The sequence below is a fragment of the Elaeis guineensis genome, chromosome 4, assembly GCF_000442705.2.
Source record: "Elaeis guineensis isolate ETL-2024a chromosome 4, EG11, whole genome shotgun sequence".
In the NCBI taxonomy this organism is placed as follows: Eukaryota; Viridiplantae; Streptophyta; class Magnoliopsida; order Arecales; family Arecaceae; genus Elaeis; species Elaeis guineensis.
The window spans coordinates 6,393,887-6,418,095 of NC_025996.2; the positions used below are offsets into that span (position 1 = coordinate 6,393,887).

General features: G+C 37.6%; 1 protein-coding gene and 1 pseudogene across 1 annotated transcript; both read right to left on the minus strand.

The window, feature by feature from the left end:
• Positions 1-1,991: 1,991 nt before the first annotated feature.
• Positions 1,992-5,012, minus strand: LOC105044246 (putative germin-like protein 9-2). Its single transcript, XM_010922068.2, has 2 exons — positions 4,658-5,012; positions 1,992-2,266 (listed from the first exon to the last, which is right to left on the minus strand). The coding sequence occupies exons 1-2, from the start codon at positions 5,010-5,012 to the stop codon at positions 1,992-1,994; spliced, it is 630 nt and encodes a 209-aa protein (XP_010920370.2).
• A 9,066-nt stretch (positions 5,013-14,078) lies between these two features.
• LOC140856859 (germin-like protein 9-3) lies at positions 14,079-15,005 on the minus strand (annotated as a pseudogene).
• Between the last annotated feature and the right edge of the window lie 9,204 nt (positions 15,006-24,209).

Sequence of the window (24,209 nt, forward strand, 5' to 3'; positions counted from 1 at the left end):
TGTAGGCTTCAACCCTTCTTAGATTAGGTTTAGAAAGTGATTAGGAGTCCTAAACAACCTCAAATAAGTCCAAAATCCTTCTCCAGCCATCGGATCGTGACCGAAAACTATCCACGCCCTCGCGGTCCATGGAATAGTATCGTGGAGCGTGCAAAATGCGTGGGAAATGCCCATGCGGTCCACTCGCTGGGCCGTGGACCACCCGATCCACGGTGGACCAGGGTGTAGGCCCAGGCACGGCACCTGGGCCTGGGCCGGCCCACGCGCACCGGCCTGGGCCGCGTCTTGCGCATCTGGCCTGCGTGCTGCCGCATCCTGGGCGGCGTTCCGCCTCCTGCGGCCGTGCCGCCGCCAGCGGTCCTCCGTTGCCTCGGGTTCCGTACAAGCTTCAAAAGCACGTATCTTCTCCGTCCGAGCTTCGTTTGGGGTGATCTTCATCTCGTTGGACTCCATTTCTCATCATGAACCTCACTGTGGGCTCAATGTGAATCGAATCTCGAGACATCAAATTCTAACATAGTGGCCTCATTAGAAACTAAACAGGAAGCTTAAGTCGGTCGATAAGCTCATCTACCACCATGTGCAGCGAGGCAATATTAACTGGGAACTCGATTCAGATGCCGCGAATTATTTTGGACATCATTCAAAATTATAACACAGTATTGTTACATTGCACTGGTGCTCAGTAAAAACTTTGGCATTCAGAACATATATGTTTCTAATAAGACCTGTTAACCTATTTCTCACTTTAGAGCTGAAAAGATAATTTTATACTTTTAATTATTTTTAATTTAAATAAATATGATTTTAGCTAGAAACATCAGTTACTGTTATGTCAAAGTTATTCATGTAAAAATAGTATCTTTTAAGAACATGCATGCAAATATCAATTTTATCAGGATATTTACGCAAATTTCAATATTTAGAAGTCTGTTCAAGCAAAAAATCTATGAATATTTTTTTTTGTGAGCATGTCCTCTTAAATATATAAAATTATATTAATATCTATGTAAAAATACTATTTGCATGTATATCCTTATAAATATATTTTTACACGTTTACCTATTAATGATATTTCAATCATTTTAATTTTAAATAATTAATTTTTTACTTCATTACATGACATGGATACATATGCTAAAAAAAAGGAAAAAGAAAGATATACATATAAAACAAGTGTTTCATAAGGATATACATGCATGCAAATATTGATTTTGGAAGTATTTATATAAATTTTAATATTTAAGAGGTATGTATGTTATTTTTTTTTTAACCTTGAGGTGACTTTAGTCCATTTGAGGAAAGGAGAATGTTAGCCACAAAGAAATAGAAGAAGTGTTCAAGAAAATCCTACTTGTTTCTCTCTCCATATGCATTAGCAAATAATTGCCTCCCAAACTCTCCTATAATATGCCATGTTCTTCATCAATGATGTAGCCTTGCAATTTTTCATTTTCTATATCCACAGGAAAGCAGTTTTTTTTTTCTTTTCAATTTTATTTGGAAAGATACATAATTATAGTGTTCTATATAGCAGAAAGAATGACGTATAATTTGTGAAATTATCTGAAAATAGGGTCCAAAACAGTGGTGGACGTTTATTCTGCGTACTTCGAAATATGCATAAAATACAGTAGATGGCCCATGAGATCATGAGCCTAACAATTCACTCAATTCACATAGGAATAGTAGCATGGAAATGGCAAAATAAAAACATTAACTTGTCTAAATGCCGTCAAACAATAACATTTTGTATCTTATTTAATTTCCTTTATCTCTTTAAGGTGGTTTCCCACAATTGCGCTCCAGAACAAGACAGGAAATTTTAAAAAAATAAAGAATAAAGGGGATAGATTACACTCTCAAAGACAGAAAACACTATCAATAAAGAATAACCAAGCAACCAACATTACTCCAAACAATGAGAAGCCAAAGACGAAAAGCACCCGGACACCAGCAACTCGAGATGCTCAAGTGAATAATTACGTAAATCAACCCATGGTGGCAGCCGAAACAAGCTTGTCGATGGTTTCAGCATCGGTCTTGAAGGACTTGGCCAGTACATCTTCGTCAATGCCACTGCCAAACAAAGTCTTCGGAAGAGACACTGTGCCGGCGTTAGCACTGCCGAAAGCCGACAAGGCAACGGCTGGGTACCTCGGGTCTTTATTCGCTTGGAAGTGCACCAGGCCCTTGGGAAACACGAACATGGCACCAGTCCGAAGCACCTGGGTGAAGAGCGTGTTGTTGGAGTCCACGTGTAACACTCCGGCCCAAATTGGGCCAGAATCAACCCAAAGCCCAAACAAAAAAAAAAAAAAAAAAAAAAGAAGAAGACTCCCGCAGGGAGTCTTCTTCTCCTGACCGGCTCCTAATCGGAGTCGAAAACCTCATCGGAGAGGAGTCAAACTCCTCTCCTCCGGTTCTATTTAAAGGGGAGATCCTTCTCCCTTCTTCCTGCCAAAGAATCCCGGAGCAAAACGGCAGCAATCACCAAAAATTTCTCACGGAGACCCGTCACTGTGCCATCCAATTTCTCGTCGGAAAAACTTCGCTGGCGACGGAGATAAGCCTCCTCCCCTTCCTTTCTGTGCCGATGTGCACGCTCGCCGGCGACCGGATCGCCGGATTTTTTTGTGGAAGAATCTTCCTTTTTGCCATTTTTTCGTTGCCGGTGGTCACCACCGACCACCGGTTTGGCCGCCTCTTGCCACCGGATCACCTCTCCTTCGGCCGCCGACCATCCCCGCGCTGGCTGCGCCGCCGGCCGGCCAACCAATGAGGGGATCAAAGATCCCCTGTTTCGGTCAAAAACAAGCCCACGGGAAAAAGAAAAGAAAAAGAAAAAAAGAAAAGAAAAAGGAAAAAGAAAAGAAAAAGGAAAAAGAAAAAGAAAAAGGAAAAAGAAAAAGGAAAAAGAAAAAAAAAGAGAGAATTTTCTCTCTCTCCTTTCTCTTCCTCTTTCCTCTCTCCTCTCTCTACCTTCTCTCTCTAGTTTCTCTCTCTAGATTCTCTCTCTAGACCTTTCTCTCTTTATGAATTTTGTCTCTCTAGAGTCTTTTTCTCTCTCTGATTTCATCACGGACCCTAGGATAAACTTGAAAATGAAAATAAGATGATCTGAGATTGCTTCGAAATTCGTGCGGTAGATCTGATCCCAGTCCAATCCTATTCAAAATTTGTAACACTTGATTCATATTGAGTCACCCTGGTAGGACCTCTGATGATCTCGACCATGATTGCCTCATCTGAAGGATACGAAGATTTCTCTCTCCACTTTTTCTCTCTACTTTCTCTTTCTAGAATTTTTTCTCTCTTCATGGATTTTCTCTCTCTAGAAGTCTTATGGATCAGTAGAGGATCCAGATACTTAGATAAATCCTAATTTTGATTAATTCTAAGAGAGGTCCTCGATTTGTGTTATTAGGATCGATTATCGGTAATTTCTCTATATGTGATTTTTATATTGATCAGGATCATGAAGAGATGATTGTCTGCATATGATATCGAGTGGAATATTTTGTTAAAGAAATTCATAAATCAAAGAAGAACTGATTTCTGTGCTTGGATCAATCACCGATAAAGGTAAGAATTCCTGTACATGATCACCATTATAAATATGCTATTTTACCGTTGGTCTTGTATTATTGGTTTTGCATCGTCGGATTTGAGATCGATGAATTTATTATACCTGAGATAATGTTATTTGATTTTGAGCATGAGTATGTTATGTCAATATATATATGTATCAGAGATTGATGGCATGATTATACATATCTGAATTGATCATAATGCAAGTCGGAATTGATTTGATGAAATCAACACAAAATGATTAAATAAAAAGAAAGAGATATATGGTATGGACTAGCCTTGTCATATAGAACAGCCCGTCAGGAGCTTATGCCTGGGACAGCCCCACTGGCTTACAAGTGGATCAGCCGGCCAGGAGTTCATGCCTGGGACAGCTCACCAGGAGCTTATGCCTGGGACAGCCTCTCACGGGTTGTCGTATGTGGGACAGCCGGCTAGGAGCTCATCCTGGGACAGTCTTGAAAGGTTTTTATGTGGAAATTGATTCGGATGATGACTGAGGTATAGACTTGGACAGTCCAGAGCTAGAAAGAAAAGGTTAAAAATCATGTGATTATGAAAAGAAAAATGAAAGATAAGACATGAAATAATTGTTGAACAAAAGTATTTCACCTATTAACATATGATGATTCATCTATTTTAACAAGACAGAAAATTTATGGATGTTTACATTATTCTGGACATTGAACATGAGATTTTATATTTTATTGCTTATTCGTATTTTCTGATTATATTACTATATTAGTGTGATATGGAAATTCTTACTGGACTGTAAAGCTCATATCCTTTTATCTTTCTTTTCTTCTCAGAGTTTCAAGATGTCCATGGTTGGCTATGGTATGGATTTGTGAGTGAGCGGATGCATAGATAGAGTACCGTTGATACCTGATCAGAGGATTGAAGGAATGTTAATTGTAATTATGCAAGATTTTATGAATTATTGTTGAAATAAATTATTATGGTTGATAAGGTTGTAATGATTTAATTTGACCTTGCATATTCTTTAGGGCTTGCTCTAAGGAGTGTGTGGCCATCACGTATCCGACCCAGATGTTGGGTTCGGGACGTGACACCACGAGCCCGACTTGGAGGCATCCTTGCACGACAAGGAGAAGCTCTGCGGAGCGAGGGTGGGTGTGGGGTGGATTGATGCCCCCTGGTGCAAACTGGAGCACAGCATACGAGACGCTCTGCCCCATGAGTGCTGGGAACTCCGCCTGGCTCGCCTTGGTCACCTTAAATGGTGCATCCTTGGGAGCACCCCGCAAGGCCTGTTTGAGCCCTTTGAAGGTGAAGAAGTCGGCATTTGGAGTGACTCCATCAGGAACTATGAAATCTGATGTGATATCAGCGTCTCCGGCTTGTGCGCCGATGAGGGTTGGGAGAACTATGACAAGAGTTAGCCATGCATTGGAAGGCATTTTTTCTTGGTGTCTGGTGCTTCTTCCGGATGCATGGCCAAGAAGTAAGGTGGGGTATAAATAGGCATGCAGAAGTACTGAAAGGAAGAAAATTTCAAAGGGATGGACTCCAAAATGCATTTTTTTAATACAAGATTTGCATGCCGGCCTAGAAGCAATGCTTGCCTATGGCTATAGTTGGACGCAGTCCACAGCCGACAGCTGGGCATTTTTTTGTGATGTTCTCAAGTTTGTAATCTTCTGGTTAGCCTTGTTCAGATTTGATTCAAACTAATCTTATTTAGTGGGTCTTCATGAATTTTACTGTACGTTTTTTAGCACTGGATCGAGGTAACATGGCCTAAGCGAATTAGTAATTCGTAACAAATTATTGCCGTACAGAGTGCCAACTGGATGGGTACGAAAATTCTTGGAAATATCTCTCACGTTGATGCATGAGAGTTCAGTTTGATCTCTTCCTTGCTCTGGTATTTGGCAGGCTTCCACCCAACCTAGTTCTATTTCTTTTGTTTTCCTCGAAAAAATGTCCATAAAAAATTGCCTTCAGTGTCACAATTTAAGACTAAATGCAAAATGACTATATGAAAAGTATTATTAATTTGGGTTCACTACCTTATGTAGATATTCAAAATCTACTTAATGCATAGTTAATATAAGACTAAACACATACCTGTACGAGTCTTTACATTCAACATTTATGATTGTCTATCCTTAATTATATAACTATTATTCTTCTATTTAATATGATAGCTGTTCATAAAAATTTTATACCACTGGTTACTAAATTGGCTATTTATAGATATGCTTATGAAATATGAACTCTATATTTTTAAAATTTATATTTTTATTATATGAAAAATGATTGCATGATTGCTTTACTGTTAAAATTTTTTTATGGACTATCAACTCTATAAAACTATTTAGTCTCTAATTATTGTGCATAATTTAAGAAAAGAAGATTAAACAACATGATTTAAGAACACTTATTTTAAGAAACATGGATAAAGGCTCTCAGATAGCTATATATAACCTCTAAAAATAGGATAAATCGACATTCGAGGCTAGTTCCATATAATCTTGTTAGCAGATAATAGTAGTTGACATATGATCTTATTAAAAGATAATAGTAGTCAGTATTTTATCAATTACGGTCTTATCTTATATATGCGTGCGCGCGCGCGCGCGCACACACACACACACACATATATATATATATATATATAATAGTGATCTTAATATTTAGTCTGCGAGATTTGATTTATGGTATACTTAGGTAACAAATGATTTAAGATTTTATTTATGCTATACATTTGGAGCTATGTTTATGAAATATTGATGATTTATACATGCACCATTGGATTTATGACTTACTTTATGGTATTGTACTATAAAATTTTTTATTTTATATTATTTATTTTTAGTATATAATATTTATTATTTTTTTGAAATGATGTATCATTCATAAAAATTTTATGCTTGATTCAATAAAATAGTGTCAGATTTACTTACTGAGCTGTATAGCTTATATCTCGTTTTATTTTCTTTTTCCAAATAAATAGGACTGCTAGAATTGAAGAATGATTTACATTTGGGGTTTGTGCTAGCAGGCTTAATGATTTTATAACAAATCTTTTTTTTTCTTTAATTAACTATGAATTTATAGCTGATGACCTTTTTGAATTTTGAGATTATGGGTTTTGGTATTTAAATTTGGAGTTAAAGGCTCTAAACCAGTTTTTTAGTTAATTATTTGATTGATGATGAATTTGGATTTTTTATTTTATTTGAGATTATAATTGTTGACTTAAGGTTGTCATGGGCTGTACCTCTCAATAGCAAGATCATGTTAGGGCCTAGAAGCAATGTTCATGTATTGCTGTTGTTTGACACATTCCATAGCCGACAACTGGCATTCTATGTAATGCTTTCAATTTTGTAATTTCCTGGCTGCCTTGTCGTGGTACTGATTCAAAACTAATCTTGGCCTCCATGAACTGTAGTGCATGTTTGTTAGTACTGGATCAAGGAAACATGCCTTAAGTGAATTTCTTATTGGTCTACTAAAAAACTATTGCCATTAAAGGGTGCCAACTTGCTGGAAGGGAAATTGCAGGGAACATCTCTCATGTTGATGCAAGCGACCTCAGTTTGATCCCTTCGTCACTTTGGTATTCGACAGGCTTCTACCCGCCGTAGTTCTGTTTCTTTTTTCAAAAGTTATGTCCACGGAAAGATGTCGGTACTCTTTTAGCATATATGCGCGTCCATTCTCAGTCATATATCAGATATTCTTCTATTTTAACACCATGGTTGTTCATAAAAAATTTATATCACCAAGTACAGAATAGCTCTACTTTAACGTAGGCAAAGCAGTTACGAGTCCAAAAAAAAAAAAAAAGAGGCAAAGCCGTTCATTGTAAACATTTTTTTTTTGGAATGTAATGAAGTGAGGTGCTTTGCCCAGATCTATTGCAGAATACAAAAAATAAACTGTCCTTTTGATTGTATATGGATAAGCTGTATAAACTCTAATTTTTACTGTATATGGATGAGTTCCATAAACTGAAACCTAATCGACAAGGTCACCAGCCAATGGAATTTTCTTCCATAATCAGACAAGCATATGTGGCTGGTATTCGGCTCGAGTTAATCATTAACTTCATCTTCTATCAGAAACAATCGATAAACTCAAGCTAATCAACTTCTTCTTCTTCTTAGACATAAATGGATCTCAATTGGGAGCCATGATATAGATGCCAGGGAACTCTGAGACAAGCGTGCAGCATTGCCGTATGGTCAAATTATATTGCTATGGTGCTTAGTTACCTTAGATATGGCAGAGTCCCCAACTCTAGAGCAAACTGGCTGTCCCAATGCAGTGACAGTGATTATTGGTTTTGTTCGCTTGAGGTTAAGAAGACTTGTGCAGGAACGTTGAGGCAGATGAATGGTTAGTCTGAAAGAGATTGCCATGGAGATGAATTCTGTCACGCTCTGAACCCAACATCTGAATTGGATACGTGATGGCCGCATACTCCTGTAACACCCCGACCCAAATTGAGCCCAGAATCAGCCCACAGTTCAAAAAAAAAAAAAAAAAGAGAAAGCAGGGGAACGGGAAGAACACTCCCGGTAGGAGTCTTCTTCTCTGATTAAACCCCGGCAATCGGGAGTCCTAGGACCCCCAGGAGTCCTAGGGCTTTCTATAAAAAGACCCTCCCCTTCCTTAGAAGCCGATCATCGGTCCTCTTCCCCTCTCTTTCTCCCTGATTTTTCGATCGGAGCTGCGGATAATCGTTTTGTTCTCGTCGTGATTGCTCACCGATGAGGTCACCGGAGGCCGAAGTAAGTTATTCCTCCACTTCCTCTCTTCTTTCCCCTTCTTTCCGTGCCTTTGTGCGCGACTGCCGGCGACGGGTGTCGTCGATTTTTGGTCGGAGAAGAGACCCCTGTTTTGGTCTCTTCTTCCCTTGAATTTTTCGGCGCCGGCGATCACAAACGACCGCTGGCCTTGCCTCTCCGAACTCGGGAGAGTGGCCCCCCTCTGCCGCTGGCCTCCGCTGTGATGGCCGTGGCCTGAACAGCCGGGCAAAGGAGGGAAACCCATCGGTCCCCTGTTTTGGCCCAAAGGAACCCACGGGAAAGAAGAAAAGAAGAAGAAGAAGAAGGAAAAGAAAAAGAAAAAGAAAAGAAGAAGAAGGAAAAGAAAAAGAAAAGAAGAAGAAGGAAAAGAAAAGAAAAAGAAAAAAGAAAAGAAAAAGAGAAAGAGAAAAAGAAAAAAAATAATGAGAGTTCTCTCTCTTTCCTCTCTCCTCTCTCTACCTTCTCTCTATATTTTCTCTCTCTAGATTCTCTCTCTATTTTCTCTCTCTAGATCTTTCTCTCTCTTTATGAATTTTATCTCTCTAGAATCTTTCTACTCTCTCTCTGATTGTATCACAGACCCTAGGATAAATTTGAAATAAAAATATGATGATTTGAGATTGCTCCAAAATTCGTGCGGTAGATCTGATCCCAGTCCGATCCTATTCAAAATTTATAATATTTGATTCATATTAAGTCACCCTGATAGGACCTCTGATAATCTCGACCATGATTACCTCATCTGAAGGATACGAAATTTTCTCTCTATTTTCTCTCTTTAAAATTTTCTCTCTCTTCATGAATTTTCTCTCTCTAGAAGTCTTATGGATTAGTGGAGGATCCAGATACTTAGATAAATCTTAAATTTGGTTAATACTGAGAGAGGTCCTAGATTTGTGTTATTAGGATCGATTATCAGATAATTTTCTCCATATATGTGATTTTTGTATTGATCAGAGTCATGAAGAGATGATTGTTTGCATATGATATCGAATGGAATATTTTGATTAGAGAAATTCATAAATCAAAGAAGAAAATTGATTTTTGTGCTTGGATCAGTCACCGATAAAGGTAAGAATCCCTGTACATGATCACTATTATATATATGCTATTTTACTGTTAGTCTTGCATCGTTGGTTTTGCATCGTCAGATTTGAGATCGATGAATTTATTATACCTGAGATACTGTTATTTGATTTTGAGCATAAGTATGTTATGTCAATATATATGTATCAGAGATTGATGGCATGATTATATGGATATGACATATCTGAATTGATCATAATGCAAGACAGAATTGATTTGATGAAATCAACACATAATGATTAAATGAAAAGAAAGAGATATATGGTATGGACTAGCCTTGTCATGTGGAACAGCCGGCCAGGAGCTTATGCCTGGGACAGCCCGCCGGGAGCTTATGCCTGGGACAGTCCCCATTGGCTTATAGGTGGATCAGCCGGCCAGGAGCTCATGCCTGGGACAGCCTGTCAGGAGCTTATGCCTAGGACAGCCTCTCACGAGCTTTCATACGTGGGACAGCCGGTCAGGAGCTCATTTTGGGACAGTCTTGAAAGATTTTTTAAGTGGATTCGATTCGGATGATGACTGAGGTATAGACTTGGATAGTCCAGAGCCAGAAAGAAAATGTTAAAAATCATGTTGTTATGAAAAGAGAAATGAAAGATAAGACATGAAATAATTGTTGAACAAAAGTGTTTCACCTGTTAACATATGATGATGCATCTATTTTGACAAGACAGAAAATTTATGAATGTTTGCATTATCCTGGACATTGAAAATAAGATTTTATATTTTACTGCTTATCCTTATTTTTAGACTATATTACTATATCAGTGTGATATGAAAATTCTTACTGGGCTGTAAAGCTCACACCCCTTCATCTTTCTTTTTCTTCTCAGAGTTACAGGATGCTTATGATTGGCTATGGCTTGGATTTACGGGTGAGCAGAAGGATAAATAGAGTGTCATAGTATCTGATCAGAGAATTGAAGAAATTTAAATTATAATTATGTAAGGTTTTATGAATTATTACTGAAATTAATTATTATGATGTTAAGGTTGTAATGATTTATTTTGACCTTGCATATTCTTTAGGGCTTGCTCTAAGGAGTGTGCGGCCATCACGTATCCGATCCGGGTGTTGGGTTCGGGGCGTGACAACTCCTTAGAGCAAACCCTAAAGAATATGCAAGGCCCAAATATTTCATTACAACCTCAACATCTATAATATCTAATTTCAATAATAACTAGTAAAATTTGCATAATTATAATTGAAATTCTTTCAATCCTCTGATTAGATATCAAGACATTCTATCTATTCATCTGCTCACCCGCAATCCAAACCATAGCCAATCATAAACATCCTGTATCTCTAAGAAGAAAAAGAAAGATGAAGGGGTGTGAACTTTACAGTCCAGTAAGAATTCTCATATCATATTTATATAATAATATAATCTGAAAATAAAGATAAGCAATAAAATATAAAATCTCATGTTCAATATCCAGAATAATACAAATATCTATAAATTATCTGTCTTGTCAAAAGAAATGCATCATCATATGTTAACAGGTGAAACACTTTTGTTCAACAATTATTTCATGTCTTATCTTTCATTTCTCTTTTCATAATCACATGATTTTTCACCTTTTCTTTCTGCCTCTGGACTAACCAAGTTTATACTTCAGTCATTATCCGAATCAATTTCCACTTAAAAGTCTTTTAAGGCTGTCCTAGGATGAGCTTCTGGCCAGCTGTCCCACGTACGAAAGCCGTGAGAGGCTGTCCAGGCATAAGCTCCTAGCGGGCTGTCCCAAGCATAAGCTCCTGACCGGCTGATCCACCTATAAGCCAGTGGGGGCTGTCCCAGGCATAAGCTCTTGACTGGCTATCCCAGGCATAAGCTCCTAACGGACTGTTCCACATGATAAGGCTAGTCCATACCATATCTCTCTTTTTCATTTAATCATTATGTGTTGATTTCATCAAATCAATTCTGACTTACATTATGATCAATTTAGATATGTCATATCCATATAATTATGCCATCAATCTCTGATACATATATATTGACATAACATACTTATGCTCAAAATTATATAAGCAAATAATGGTGTCTCGGATATAGCAAATTCATCGATCTCAAATCCAACGATGCAAAACTAATGATGCAAGATCAACGATAAAATAGCATATATAATAGTGATCATGTACAGGGATTCTTATCTTTATCGATGACTGATCCAAGTATAGAAATCAATGTTCTTCTTTGGTTTATGAATTTTGAAAATAAAATATTTCACTCGACATCTTATGCAACCAATCGTATCTCTTCATGTTCTTGATCAAATATAAAAATTATATATGAAGAAATTATCGATAATCGATCCTAATAACATAAATCTAGGACTTCTCCTAGGATTACCTAAAATCGAGATTTGTCTAAGTATCTGGACCATCCATTGGTACACAAGACTTTTAGAGAGAGAAAATTCATGAAGAGAGAGAAAATTTTAGAGAGAAAAAGAGAGAAAGTGAAGAGACAATCTTCATATCCTTCAGATGAAAAAATTATGATTGAGATCATTAGAGATCATATCAAGGTGACTCAATATGAATTAGCCATAATCGATGTTATAAATTTTGAGTAAGGATTGGATTGGGATCTAATTTACTGCATGAATTTCGAACCACTCTCAGGTCATCTTATTTTCATCTCAAATTTTCCTAGAATCTGTGATACAATCAGAGAGGGAGAAAAAGATCTTAGAGAGATAAAATCATAAAGAGAGAGAAAATAGAGAGAGAAAATGGAGAGAGAAGGTAGAGAGAAGAGAGAGGAAAGAGAGAGAAAGGAGAGGAGGAGAGAGAAAAATTCTCTCTTTCTTTCTTTCTCTATTTTTCTTTTTCTTTTTCTCTTTTTTTTCTCTTTTTCTTTTTCTCTTTTTTTTTTTTTCTTTTTTTATTCATTTTCTTCTTTCTTTCCTCTTCCTTGATCGAACAGGGGAAGGACCAGAGGGAGGAGCTCGGTGGCTCGAGCTCCGACGAGAGGTGGCGGCGTCTGATCGACGGCGACAGAGCAAGGGGAGACGGGCGGCGAGGTTCGACCGACGAGAAACTTAGAGAAAATTAGAAAAAATAGGAGATCCGTCCCTTACCTCTTATTTTTCGGTCATTGGCCGGTCGTCGGTGGCCATGACCTTCGGAGAAAAAAGTTAGAGAGGTGGGGGTCACGCTACAGGGGTGCGGCACCATGAGCAGCAGCACCATGAGTAGCAGCGTCGGTGGTCGGAATCAAAGAAGAAAAGGCTCGATCAAACAGAGCAAAAACAGAGCCTTATGGTTTTGTAGATTTTTCGACGAACCCGACGGCCGATGAGGGTGCACGAAACCATGGAAAGGAGGGAAAAGAAGAGAGGAAGGAGGAGAAGGGCTTACCTCAAGCTTCAGCAGCGTCGTCGGCTCCAATTTCCAGCGAGCACGAGTACGAGAGGTCACGGCTTCAACGGAAAAAATCAAGAGGAAAGGAGAGGGAGGAAGGCCGGTGGAGAGTCATGAGGGAGAGAGGAGTCTTATTTATAGAGGGTCCTAGAGCTCTAAGGGTTCTAGAATTCTTCTCCATCTGGGATTCATCAGAGAAGAAGATTCCATCGGGAGTCTTCTTCCCGTTCTCTTTTTTTTTTTTTTTTTGTATGGGCTTGCTTTTATATGGGTCTGATCCAAGGCCCAAATTGGCCGGGTGTTACAAATACACACAAGGATGCAGCACATAGAAAGAAAAACTGATGCAGCATATAGAGAGAGAGAAACTAATTGGGGCACTCTGAAAAACCACAAGGCTTGCTACAGACTGCATTAATGAGCCAGAGAGCTTAAATGTGGCTCAAGACTTCTGTAGAAAAAATAAATGAATGGAGAAGATTAAACATACCAATAATTGACTTGTAGAAAAGTGTCAATTCAGCTTTTTTTTAGAAAATAAAAGATTATTTCCAGAAAAAGATAAAGAGAACAAAGATAAGGCGACAGAAAACAGTACGCAATTCTGAAGCATCCGAGCTGGGTCCAATGTTGCACTATAGATTAGGGCTGATCACGAACTAGGTTTGGGCACAGAAAATATCAAATTTTAAATAGCATCAGCCCAAAACTTGACTAAAATGATCAGCACTATAGTCTGGATAACATCGTCAATTTTCTTTTTGGCTTTTGCCCCCCTCCCTGAGGCGACTTCAGTCCATTTGAGGAAACGAGAATGTTATCCACAAAGAAATAGAAGAAGAGATGTTTAAGAAAATCCTACTTTTTCTACCCTCCATAAGCGTCAGCAAGTAATTGCCACCAGAGTATCTGAAACCCTCCTATATTGACCGTGTTCGTCATCGATGATGCAGCCTTGCAATTTTTTGATTTCTTTGTCCATGGGGAAAGCAAATTTTTGCATTGTCCTCTTTTTATTTTTATCTATTTTCTTTGAAAGATGCAGTATATATTATTTGTACCAAAAAAAAAAAAAATACGGTATTATGGTATTCCATATAGCTGAAAAGATGATGTATAATTTGTGAAATTAGCTGAAAATAGAGTCCAAAGTAGTGCGCGACGTTTATTCTGTGTACGTCAAAATATGTGTAAAATGCAGTAGATGGCCCATGAGGGCTAACAATTCACTCCGTTCACATAGGAATAGTAGCATGGAAGTGGCAAAATAAAAATATTAACATGTCTAAATGCAGTCAAGCAAATAACATTTTGTATCGTATTTAATTTTTCTTCATGTCTTCGAGGTCGATTCCCAACATTCCGCTCCAGCACCAGACACAGGAAATTTTTAAAAAATAAAAAATAAAGGGCATAGATTACACTCTCAAAGACAGACAATACTATAAATAAAGAATAACCAAGTAACCAACATTAGTCCAAACAATGAGAAGCCAAATACGAAAAGCATACAGACACCAGCAACTCGAGATGCTCTGGTGAATTATACGTATGTCAACCCATGGTGGCAGCCGAAACAAGTTTGTCAATGGTTTGGGCATCGGTCTTGAAGGACTTGGCTAATATATCTTCGTCAATGCCACTGCCAAACAAAGTCTTTGGAAGAGACACCGTGCCGGCGTTAGCACTGCCGAATGCCGACAATGCGACAGCTGGGTATCCGGGGTCTTTGTTCACTTGGAAGTGCACCAGGCCCTTGGGGAACACAAACATGTCACCAGTCCGAAGCGTCTGAGTGAAGAGCGTGTTGTTGGAGTCCACAAGCCCGACCTGGAGCCATCCTTGCACGACAAGGAGAAGCTCTGCCGAGCGAGGGTGGGTGTGGGGTGGATTGATGCCCCCAGGTGCAAACTGGAGCGCAGCATACGAGACGCTCTGCCCCATGAGTGCTGGGAACTCCACCTGGCTCGCCTTGGTCACCTTAAATGGTAAATCCTTGGGAGCACCCCTCAAGGCCAGTTTGAGCCCTTTGAAGGTGAAGAAGTCGGCATCTGGAGTAACTCCATCCGGAACTATATGAAATCTGACGTGATGTCAGGGTCTCCAGCGTGTGTGCCCAGGAGGGTTGCGAGAACTATGGCAAGAGTTATCCATGCATTGGAAGCCATTTTTTTTTGGTGTCTGGTGCTTCTTCTGGATGCATGGCTAGGGAGTAAGGTGGGGTATAAATAGGCATGCGCAAGTGATGAAAGGAAGAAATTTTCAAAGGAATGGACTCGATAAGCATTTTTTTTTTAATACAAGATTTGCATGCCGGCCTATAAAAAATGCAATTGTCTAATGCTATAGTTGGACACGGTCCATTGCTGACAGGTAGGCATTCTATGTTATGTTCTCAAGTTTGTAATTTTCTGATTAGCCTTCTTCAGGTTTTATTCAAAACTAATCTTATTTAAAGAGCCTTCATGAATTATAGTGTACATTTGTTGGTACCGGATAGAGGTAACGTGGCCTAAGCAAATTAGTTACTAACAAATTATTGCCGTAGAGAGTGCCAGCTGGTTGGGTACAGAAATTCTAGAAAAAAAAACTAATTTCCAAGAAAAATCTCTCATGTTGAAGCATGAGACTTCAGTTTGATCTCTTCCTTTCTTTGATATTTGGCAGGCTTCCACTCATCCTAGCTTTGTTTCTTTTTTTTTCCCCCAAAAAATATCCATAGAAAAACTTCTATATCTTTTTAGTATAATAATTTAGACCTCATGCAAAAAAACTAATCGAAAAGTATTAATTGGATTCGTTGGTCCTATACCAATATCCAAAATCTATTTAATGCATTGCCAATGTGGGATTAAACATACACCAGTATGGACCTTCACATTTAGTGTTTGTGATTATCAATCCTTAGTCATACAACTGTTTAATATCAATGGATGTTCATAAAAGTTTTATACCACCAAGTACTGAGTTGGCTATTTGTGCATAGGCCAAGCATTTCATTGTTTGGTGAGTGGACCAATTTGTAATTTTGATTGTATGTGGATGAGCTCCATAAACATTGCCATTTTGATTGTATCTAGATGAGTTTTACAAACAGAAATTTACCGATTGACAAGGTCACCGGTGTAAAACCCGATCCTAATATATACAAGCCCACCAAGATTAGGCCCACCAAGCCCACTTTTAAAAAAAAAAAATCTTGGAAGAAGACTCCCAATGGGAGTCTTCTTCTTCCTCTCCTTGCTCGATTAGGAGAGGATGTCTTAAGGTAAATAAAAATCTTAGAAAGAGCCCTATAAAATCCTTCCTTCCTCCTCCATGGCCAGCCATGACGAGCACCAATTTCTCCCTCTTCTTTCTCTTGGATTTTTCCGTTGAAGCCGTCGACGTCCTCTTTGTATTTGCCTCAAATCCTCATTGGAGACCTCATTGGAGACAGAGATAAGCCCCGGCCCTCTTCCTCTCTTCCTTCCCCTTCTTTCCATGGCATTATGCACCCCCTTCGGCCGTCGGGTTCGTCCAAAATCCCACAAAAATAAAAACTCTATTTTTTTTTATTTTGAACGAGCCTTCTCCCTCTCTTTTTCGGCCACCAGTGTCGCTGCCTATGGTGCCACACCCAAGGGTCATGACTCCTACCTCCTTGGTTTCCTTCTTCGAAGGTTTGGCCCTCGATGATCGGTCGATAATTGAAAAAATCAAAGAAAAAAGGGGTAGTCCCCTATTTTTTTCTGATTTTTTTTACTTTCTCATCGGTTGAATCTCACCACCGGCCATCTCTGGCTCCACCACCATCGGTCGCCACTATCAGACCACCAGCTGTGCCGCCGCACCCCATCGGATCACGAGCAAACCTCCCTCATGTCCTTTCCCGTTCGGTCAAAGAATAGAAAAGAAAGAAGAAAATAAGAAGAGAAGAAAAAGAAAAAGAAGAAAAAAAAAAAAAGAGAGAGGATTTTCTCTCTCTCTCCTTCTGTCTCTAGGGTCTTTCTACTCTCTTTTTTTCTCTCTCTAATTGCATTACGGATCCTAGAACAAACTTGAGATGAAAATAAGATGATCTGAAATCATTTCGAAATTCATACGGTAGGTTGGATCTCAGTCCGGCCCTTATTCAAAATTTATAGTATCTAATCATAGTTAATCCATATTGAGTCACCTTGATATGATCTCTGATGATCTCAATCATGATTGCCTCATCTAAAGGATACGAAGATTTTTCTCCACTTTCTCTCTACTTTCTCTCTCTAAAATTTTATCTCTCTTCATGATTTTTTTCTCTCTAGAAATCTTATGAATCAGTGGAGAGTCTAGATATTTAGACAAATCTAGATATTGGTTGATCCTAGGAGATGTCCTAAACTTGTGACTTTAGGATATTTTCATAATTTTTCTATCCTTAATTATACATTATTTTTATGTTTAACCCAGATCATGTGGAGATGTAATTATTGTATAAGAAGATATCGAGCAAAATATTTTGATTTCGGATTTGTAGATTGAGAAGCTCATCAATTTCTCTATAAAGATTAGTCACTGATAAAGGTAAGAATCCTTGTACATTATCACCATTATATATACTACTTTTACTATTAGATTTGTACTGTTGGTTTTATGTTATTGAACTCGTATTGATGGATTTATCGTGTTTGAGATACCATTAATTATTAATTTTCAGCATGAATGCCTTATGTGTGGACTACATGTATATATCAGTGATTGATTATATGAGCATATGGATATGATATACTCAATTTGGTCAACTATAAACTAGAAATCGATATAATGAAAGCAACCTAAATAACTAGATAAAAAAGATATGGTTTGGACTAACTTCGTCTGGAACAGCCTGTCAGGAACTTATGCCTGGAACAGCCTACCAGGAGCTTATGCCTATAACAGCCTCCATAGGCTTATACATAGATTAGCTGGCCAGAAGCTCATGCCTGGGATAACCCACCGGGAGCTTATGCCTGGGAAGCCCCCACGGGCTTTCATACGTGGGACAGTTAGCCAAGAGCTCATACCTGGGACAGCCTTGATAGGCTTATGAGTGAAAATTTGATCAGATAGAGACTGAGGCATAGTTTTGGTTAGTCTAGAGACAGAAAAAAAAAAAGATTAAAGATCATGTGATTATGAAAAGAGAAATAGAGGACATGACATGAAACAAATACTGAATAAAAGTATTTCATCTGTTAACATATGATGATGCATCTCTTTTGACAAGACAGATAATTTATGGATGTTTGCAGTATTATGGATATTGAATATAAGATTTTATATTTTATTATTTATTTTTATTTTTCGATTATATTATTATATTGGTGTGATATGCGAAATTCTTATTGGACTATAAAGCTCACACCCCTCCATATTTTTTTTTCTTCTCAGAATTGCAGGATGCTCATAATTTGCTATTGTATGGATTTGTGAGTAAGCGGATGCATAGGTCGAGTGTCATTAATATCTGATTAGAGGATTGAAAAAATTTAATTTGTAATTATGTAAGTTTTACTAATTATTATTGAAATTAGATATTATGAATGTTGAGGTTGTAATAAATTATTTTAGACTTTGCATATTCTTTAGGACTTGCTCTAAAGAATGTGCGACCATCATGTATCGGACCCAGATGCTCGGTTCGGAGCGTGACAACCAATGGAATTTTCTTCCATCATCGGACAAGCATATGTGGTTGGTGTTGTTGGCCGGTCAAAGAAGCGGACAAGCACGTACATCAACAGAAGAGTCTATTAGGCAAATATGTAACCTTGGATGTTTAATACGGTTTCAGAATGCATGTGATGATAGCGAAGAAATATTTCCAACACCAATGCTGGAGGAAGGAAAAAGTTATCCTCCAGATTTTTGTCCACAGCATCTTTATTGTGGCCAGGCAATAGAGCAACAGAGTTCAACTATGAGCAGGCTAAATCATTTACTTCTACAATCTTTGTTTGAGATTTCTTTAGCTTTAATTCCATTTTCTCGCAGTCAACAGACAATCATTTTGCCATATCCTCTCTTTCCTCTAATGACAGCATATTCTCAGGCACCTGTGTTCTATCCTTGTAGCTGATTATAAGTTGTCAACCTCATAGCCATCTTATAAATTTTGTGATGTTGCCTGATATTATCTGCATTTGAGTTTGAGTTTATTTGTTGCGGCAGCTTCTTCCTCTTGCTTGGTTTAATTGACTGTAGCGATTGAGGACCAACAGAATTTTTGAACGGTAAATTGCAATCATTATCTCTGTTTGGTGGCTTCATTAGAAACTAAAAAACAAACTTAAGCCAGTTGATAAGCTCATTTACCACCATATGCAGTGAGGAAATATTATCGGATATGTTTTTTTTTTTTTTCTTTTTCTGGAAATTTTTGACAGAATGTCAACTGGGAGCTCGTGCCACCAATTTCTTTCGGACGGTGATACAAAATTATAATACAGCCCAATTATATTGCATTGGTGCTCGGTAAAAACCTCTGGCATCAGGGATCCTCCACCACTGGCTACTCGCTCTCCAAATCAGATGACACTGCTATGGCCCTTCAGTGGTAAAAACTCCAGCGAAGGGGAGAGAGACAGGAGCGTTGCCTACGGTGGAGACGAGAGTCGAGGGAATGGTTTTAATTATTCCGGATGGAGAAGTGAAAAAAAAAAAATAAAAGGATCAAGATAGATCTGAAAATTTCTCAAAAGAGATCGAATGATTTGGGTGATCTTGAAAGGAAGAGCGGAAGTTTGACGAATCAGGTAAGTTTCCAATAAGACCTGTTAATTAACTTGTCATCCACTTCGGAGCTGAGAAGGTAATTTCATAACTTTAATTAATTTTTAATTTAAATAAATATGATTTTAGCCAAGGACGTTAACTAAAACATTATGTCAAAGTTATTCATTCAAAAATAGTGTTTTGTAAAGTTATACATACAAATATCAATTTTGAAAGGATATTTATATAAATTCTAATACTTAGAAATGTATTCTAGCAAAATATCCAAGAATTTTCTTTCTTTGCGAGATGCCCTCCTAGATATGCGAAATTATATTAATACCTTTGTTAAAATACTATTTACATTCATACCTTTATAAATATTTTGCTTGCATGTTTACCTATTAAAAATATTTCACTCATTTTAATTTTAAGACATTATTTTTTTAATGACGTTACATGACATAGATATATATGTAAAAAAAAAAAGATATACAAATAAAATAAGTATTTTAAGAAAGAACACATGTAAATATTAATTTTTATCTTGTGGCGACTTTAGTCTACTTGAGGAAAGGAGAACGTTATCCACAAAGAAGTAGAAGAAGTGTTCAAGAAAATCCTACTTTTTCCTCTCTCCGAATGCACCAGCAAATAATTGCCACCAGAATAATACCTCCTTTAATTGGCCATGTTCCTTATCAACGATGTAGTCATGCATTTTTTTTTCGTTTTCTATGTCCATGGGAAAGCAGTTTTCTTATTTTTATCTATTTTCTTTGGAAAGATCCATAATTATGGAGTTCCATATATATAGATGAAAGAATGACGTATAATTTGTGAAATTAGCTGAAAATAGGGTCCAAATTAAACAGAAGGCAATCTTTATTATATGAACTCAAAATATGCGTAAAATACAGTAGATGGCCTATGAGATCATGAGCCTAACAGTTCACTCAATTCACATAGGAATAAGAGCATGGAAATGGCAAAATAAAAATATCAACATGTCTAAATGCAGTCGAGCAATAACGTTTTGTATCTTATTTAAATTCCTTGATGAAATTTGAGGTGGTTTTCCACCATTCCGCTCAAGAACAAGATAAGAATTTTTTTCAAAAAAAAAAAGAATGAGGGGAATAGATTACACTCTCAAAGGCAGATAACACTATAAATAATTAAAGAACAACCAAGTAATCAACATTAATCCAAACAACGGGAAGCCAAAGACCGAAAGCACAGAGATCTACCTAGTACATGGTCAATGTAGAAATAAACACTTGCTGGTGTGTATTCTCAAATTCAATGTTTGTGATCGTCAATCCATGGTCAATGTTTGTGATTGTATCTGAATAGGCTCTGTAAACTAAGGGTGCGTTTGGTTAGTTATTAAAAAAATATTTTTTTATTTTTTAATTTTTAAAAAATAAAAATCAAAAAATAATATTTGATAATATCATAAAAAATAAAAAATTAAAAATTAAAAAATTAAAATAATTACTTTATATGTAAAGCAAAAATTTTTTGCTTTCCAAAACTTGCTTTTCTTCTTTTTTTTTTTTTATTTCTGCATATCTAAAACGCCAAACCAAAAAATAAAGAGCCCGAATCCTTCTCTCTCGTCGAGCTCTTCACCTCTCCACCTCCTTCTGCCTCCCTTTCTGAACCTTTTTTCCTCGTCGAGATCTTCTTCTGTCATCCCTTGCTTTATAGCAACATAGTTACCAAACATATTTTTTATTTTTTTTATTTTTATTCAATAGTAAAAATTAAAAAAATCAAAAATATTTTTAAAAAATCAAAAATCAAAAAGTGTAACCAAATGCATCCTAAAATTTATCAATTAGTGGCGAGGTCACCAGCCAATAATATTTTCTTCCATCAGACAAGCATGTGCGGTTGGTGTTGTTGACCAGTCAAAGAAGCGAACAAGCTGATCAACAGAAGAGTTCATTCAGAAAATGTTTAATCTTGGATGTTCAACACGGTGTCAGGATATAGCCCACAATGAAATGCACTGATTGACAGAGCGACAATATTTCAAGGAACAACACTAGAGGATCGAAAACATTAACCTCCGAATTTTGTCCACAACATCTTTATTGTGGCCAAGCTTACTGGAGCATCAGAATTCAAGTATGAGCAGGCTAAATCATTTACTTCTATTACCTTTACTTGAGAGTCCTTTAACTTCAATTCCACCTTCTCGATGTTGACAGACTGGCTATCATTATGCCAATTGCCATAGCCTCTCTTCCCTCTAATGACAGCATATTTTTGGGCATCTGTGTTCTATCCTTGTAGCTGATTATAAGCTATCAAGCTCGTCGATCGGCATCTTGTAAATTTTGTAATGTCACTTGATATTATCTGTCAACTAAGAATTTTGTACAGGATGTCAACTGGGAGCTTGATTCAGATGCCACAGATTTTTTTTTTTTTTTTGGATGGTGATACAAAATTATAACACAGTCCAATTATATTGCACGGGTGCTGGATAAAAACTCTGGCATCAGGGACTCTCCCTCCACTGGAGCCTCGCTCTCCCAGGTTGAGATGACAATGCCATGGGCCCTTCATTCAAAGTGACAACGCTACGGGCCAATGAGCGTAGGACCGGTGAACCTTTAGCATCGATGTTGAGGTAAATGGGTTGCAAGCACGTAAGGTATTGAGATTTAGATAAACGCACCCATTCACCGGAGGTAAAAAATGTACCAAAAATCTGTATTTTCCTTCATAAATATTTCTTTAGAAAAATTTAGATAGAAAAATAATTTACTAATTTACCTATATTCTTTATGCATTAGAAAATAATTTTGAAATTTGTTACTCTTGTCCTTTTGCATTACTATCTTCCCAAATAATTTGCTAAGAACCATCCAAATTTTTCATAATATCCTTTATTATATAAATATTATTATATTATATTCATAATATATTATGATAATATATAATATTGTATATTATAATGTATTATTATTGTTGTTATAGAGTTAATGATATTTTAGAAACAAAATAAAAATTTTATTTTATCGGTTGATGGGAATATGACTTATCTACCTCTTAGATGGATAAAATTTTTTCTTTATTTTATAGACAAATTGTAACATCCCGGCCCAGCACCAAGCCCAAAACCCCAAAAAAAAAAAAAAAAAAAACAGAGCAGAAGGAGACTCCCGAAGGGAGTCTTCTTCTCCAGTGAATCCCAGATGGAAGGGGAGTCCTAGGATCACCCGAGCCCTAGGGACCCCTATAAATAAGCCTCTCCCTCTCTCAAGACCCTCCACCGGTGATCTTCGAGCCCGATTTCTCTCCTTTTCTCCGTAGAGGCTGCGGCAATCTCTTCTCGTGTTCGTCGGAAATTGAAGGTCGAAGAGGTCACCGGAGTTCAGGTAAGGGTTCAATCTTTCTTCCTCTCCCTCTTCCCTTTCTTCCCATGTTTTTAAACTCCTCGCCGGCCGTCAGGATCGCCGGAAAATCCATGAATAAGATGACCCCTGTTTTTGCTCTGTTTCGGTCGGACTCTTCCCTCTCTTTTCCGGCCACCGACGCCGCCGGTTGCGGCATCCCATTCCCGAGACCGAACCCCTATCTCCCTCTCTTCCTTTCCTGAAAATCTCGACCGCCGGCGATCGGCCAATGGCCGGAAATCATGAAGAAAGGGGACGGATCCCCTGTTTTCTGAATTTTTCTTTGTTTTTGCCGCCGTCCTCCTCTTCGCAGCCGGCCGAACCCCATCACCGGCCGTTGTCGGATCTCCGGCCAAGCCACCGGAGCCCGAGCCATCGAGGGGGGGACCTCACGGTCCTCCCCTGTTTCAGCCAAGGGAGGCCGCGGGAAGAAAAGAAGAAGGAAGAAGAAGAAGAAGAAAAGAAAAGAAAAGAAAAAGGAAAAAGAAAAAGAAAAAGAAAAGAAAAAGGAAAAAGAAAAGAAAAAAAAAAGAAAAAGGAAAAAGAAAAGAAAAAAAAAAGGAAAAGAGAAAGAGAAAAAAATAAAAAATAAAAATAAAAATAAAATAAAAAAAGAAGAAGAAGAGAGAAAAATTTTTTCTCCCCTCTTTCTACCTTCTCTCTCCAGTTTCTTTCTCTAGATTCTCTCTCTATTTTCTCTCTCTAGATTTTTCTCTCTTTTTGTGGATTTTATCTCTCTAGAATCTTTCTACTCTCTCTCTGATTACATCACAGACCCTAGGATAAATTTGAAATAAAAATATGATGATTTGAAATTGCTCCGAAATTCGTACGGTAGATCTGATCCCAGTCCGATTCTATTTGAAATTGTAACACTTGATTCATATTGAGTCACCCTGATAGGACCTTTGATGATCTTGATCATGATTGCTTCATCTGAAGGATACGAAGATTCTCTCTCCACTTTCTCTCTCTACTTTCTCTCTCTAGAATTTTCTCTCTCTTCATGGATTTTCTCTCTTTAGAAGTCTTATGGATCAGTGGAGGATCTAGATAATTAGATAAATCCTAATTTTGATTAATCCTAAGAGAGATCCTCGATTTGTGTATTAGGATCAATTATCGATAATTTCTATATATGTGATTTTTATATTTGATCAGGGTCATGAAGAGATACGATTGTCTGCATAAGATATCAAGTGGAATATCTTGTTAGAGAAATTTATAAATCAAAGAAGAACA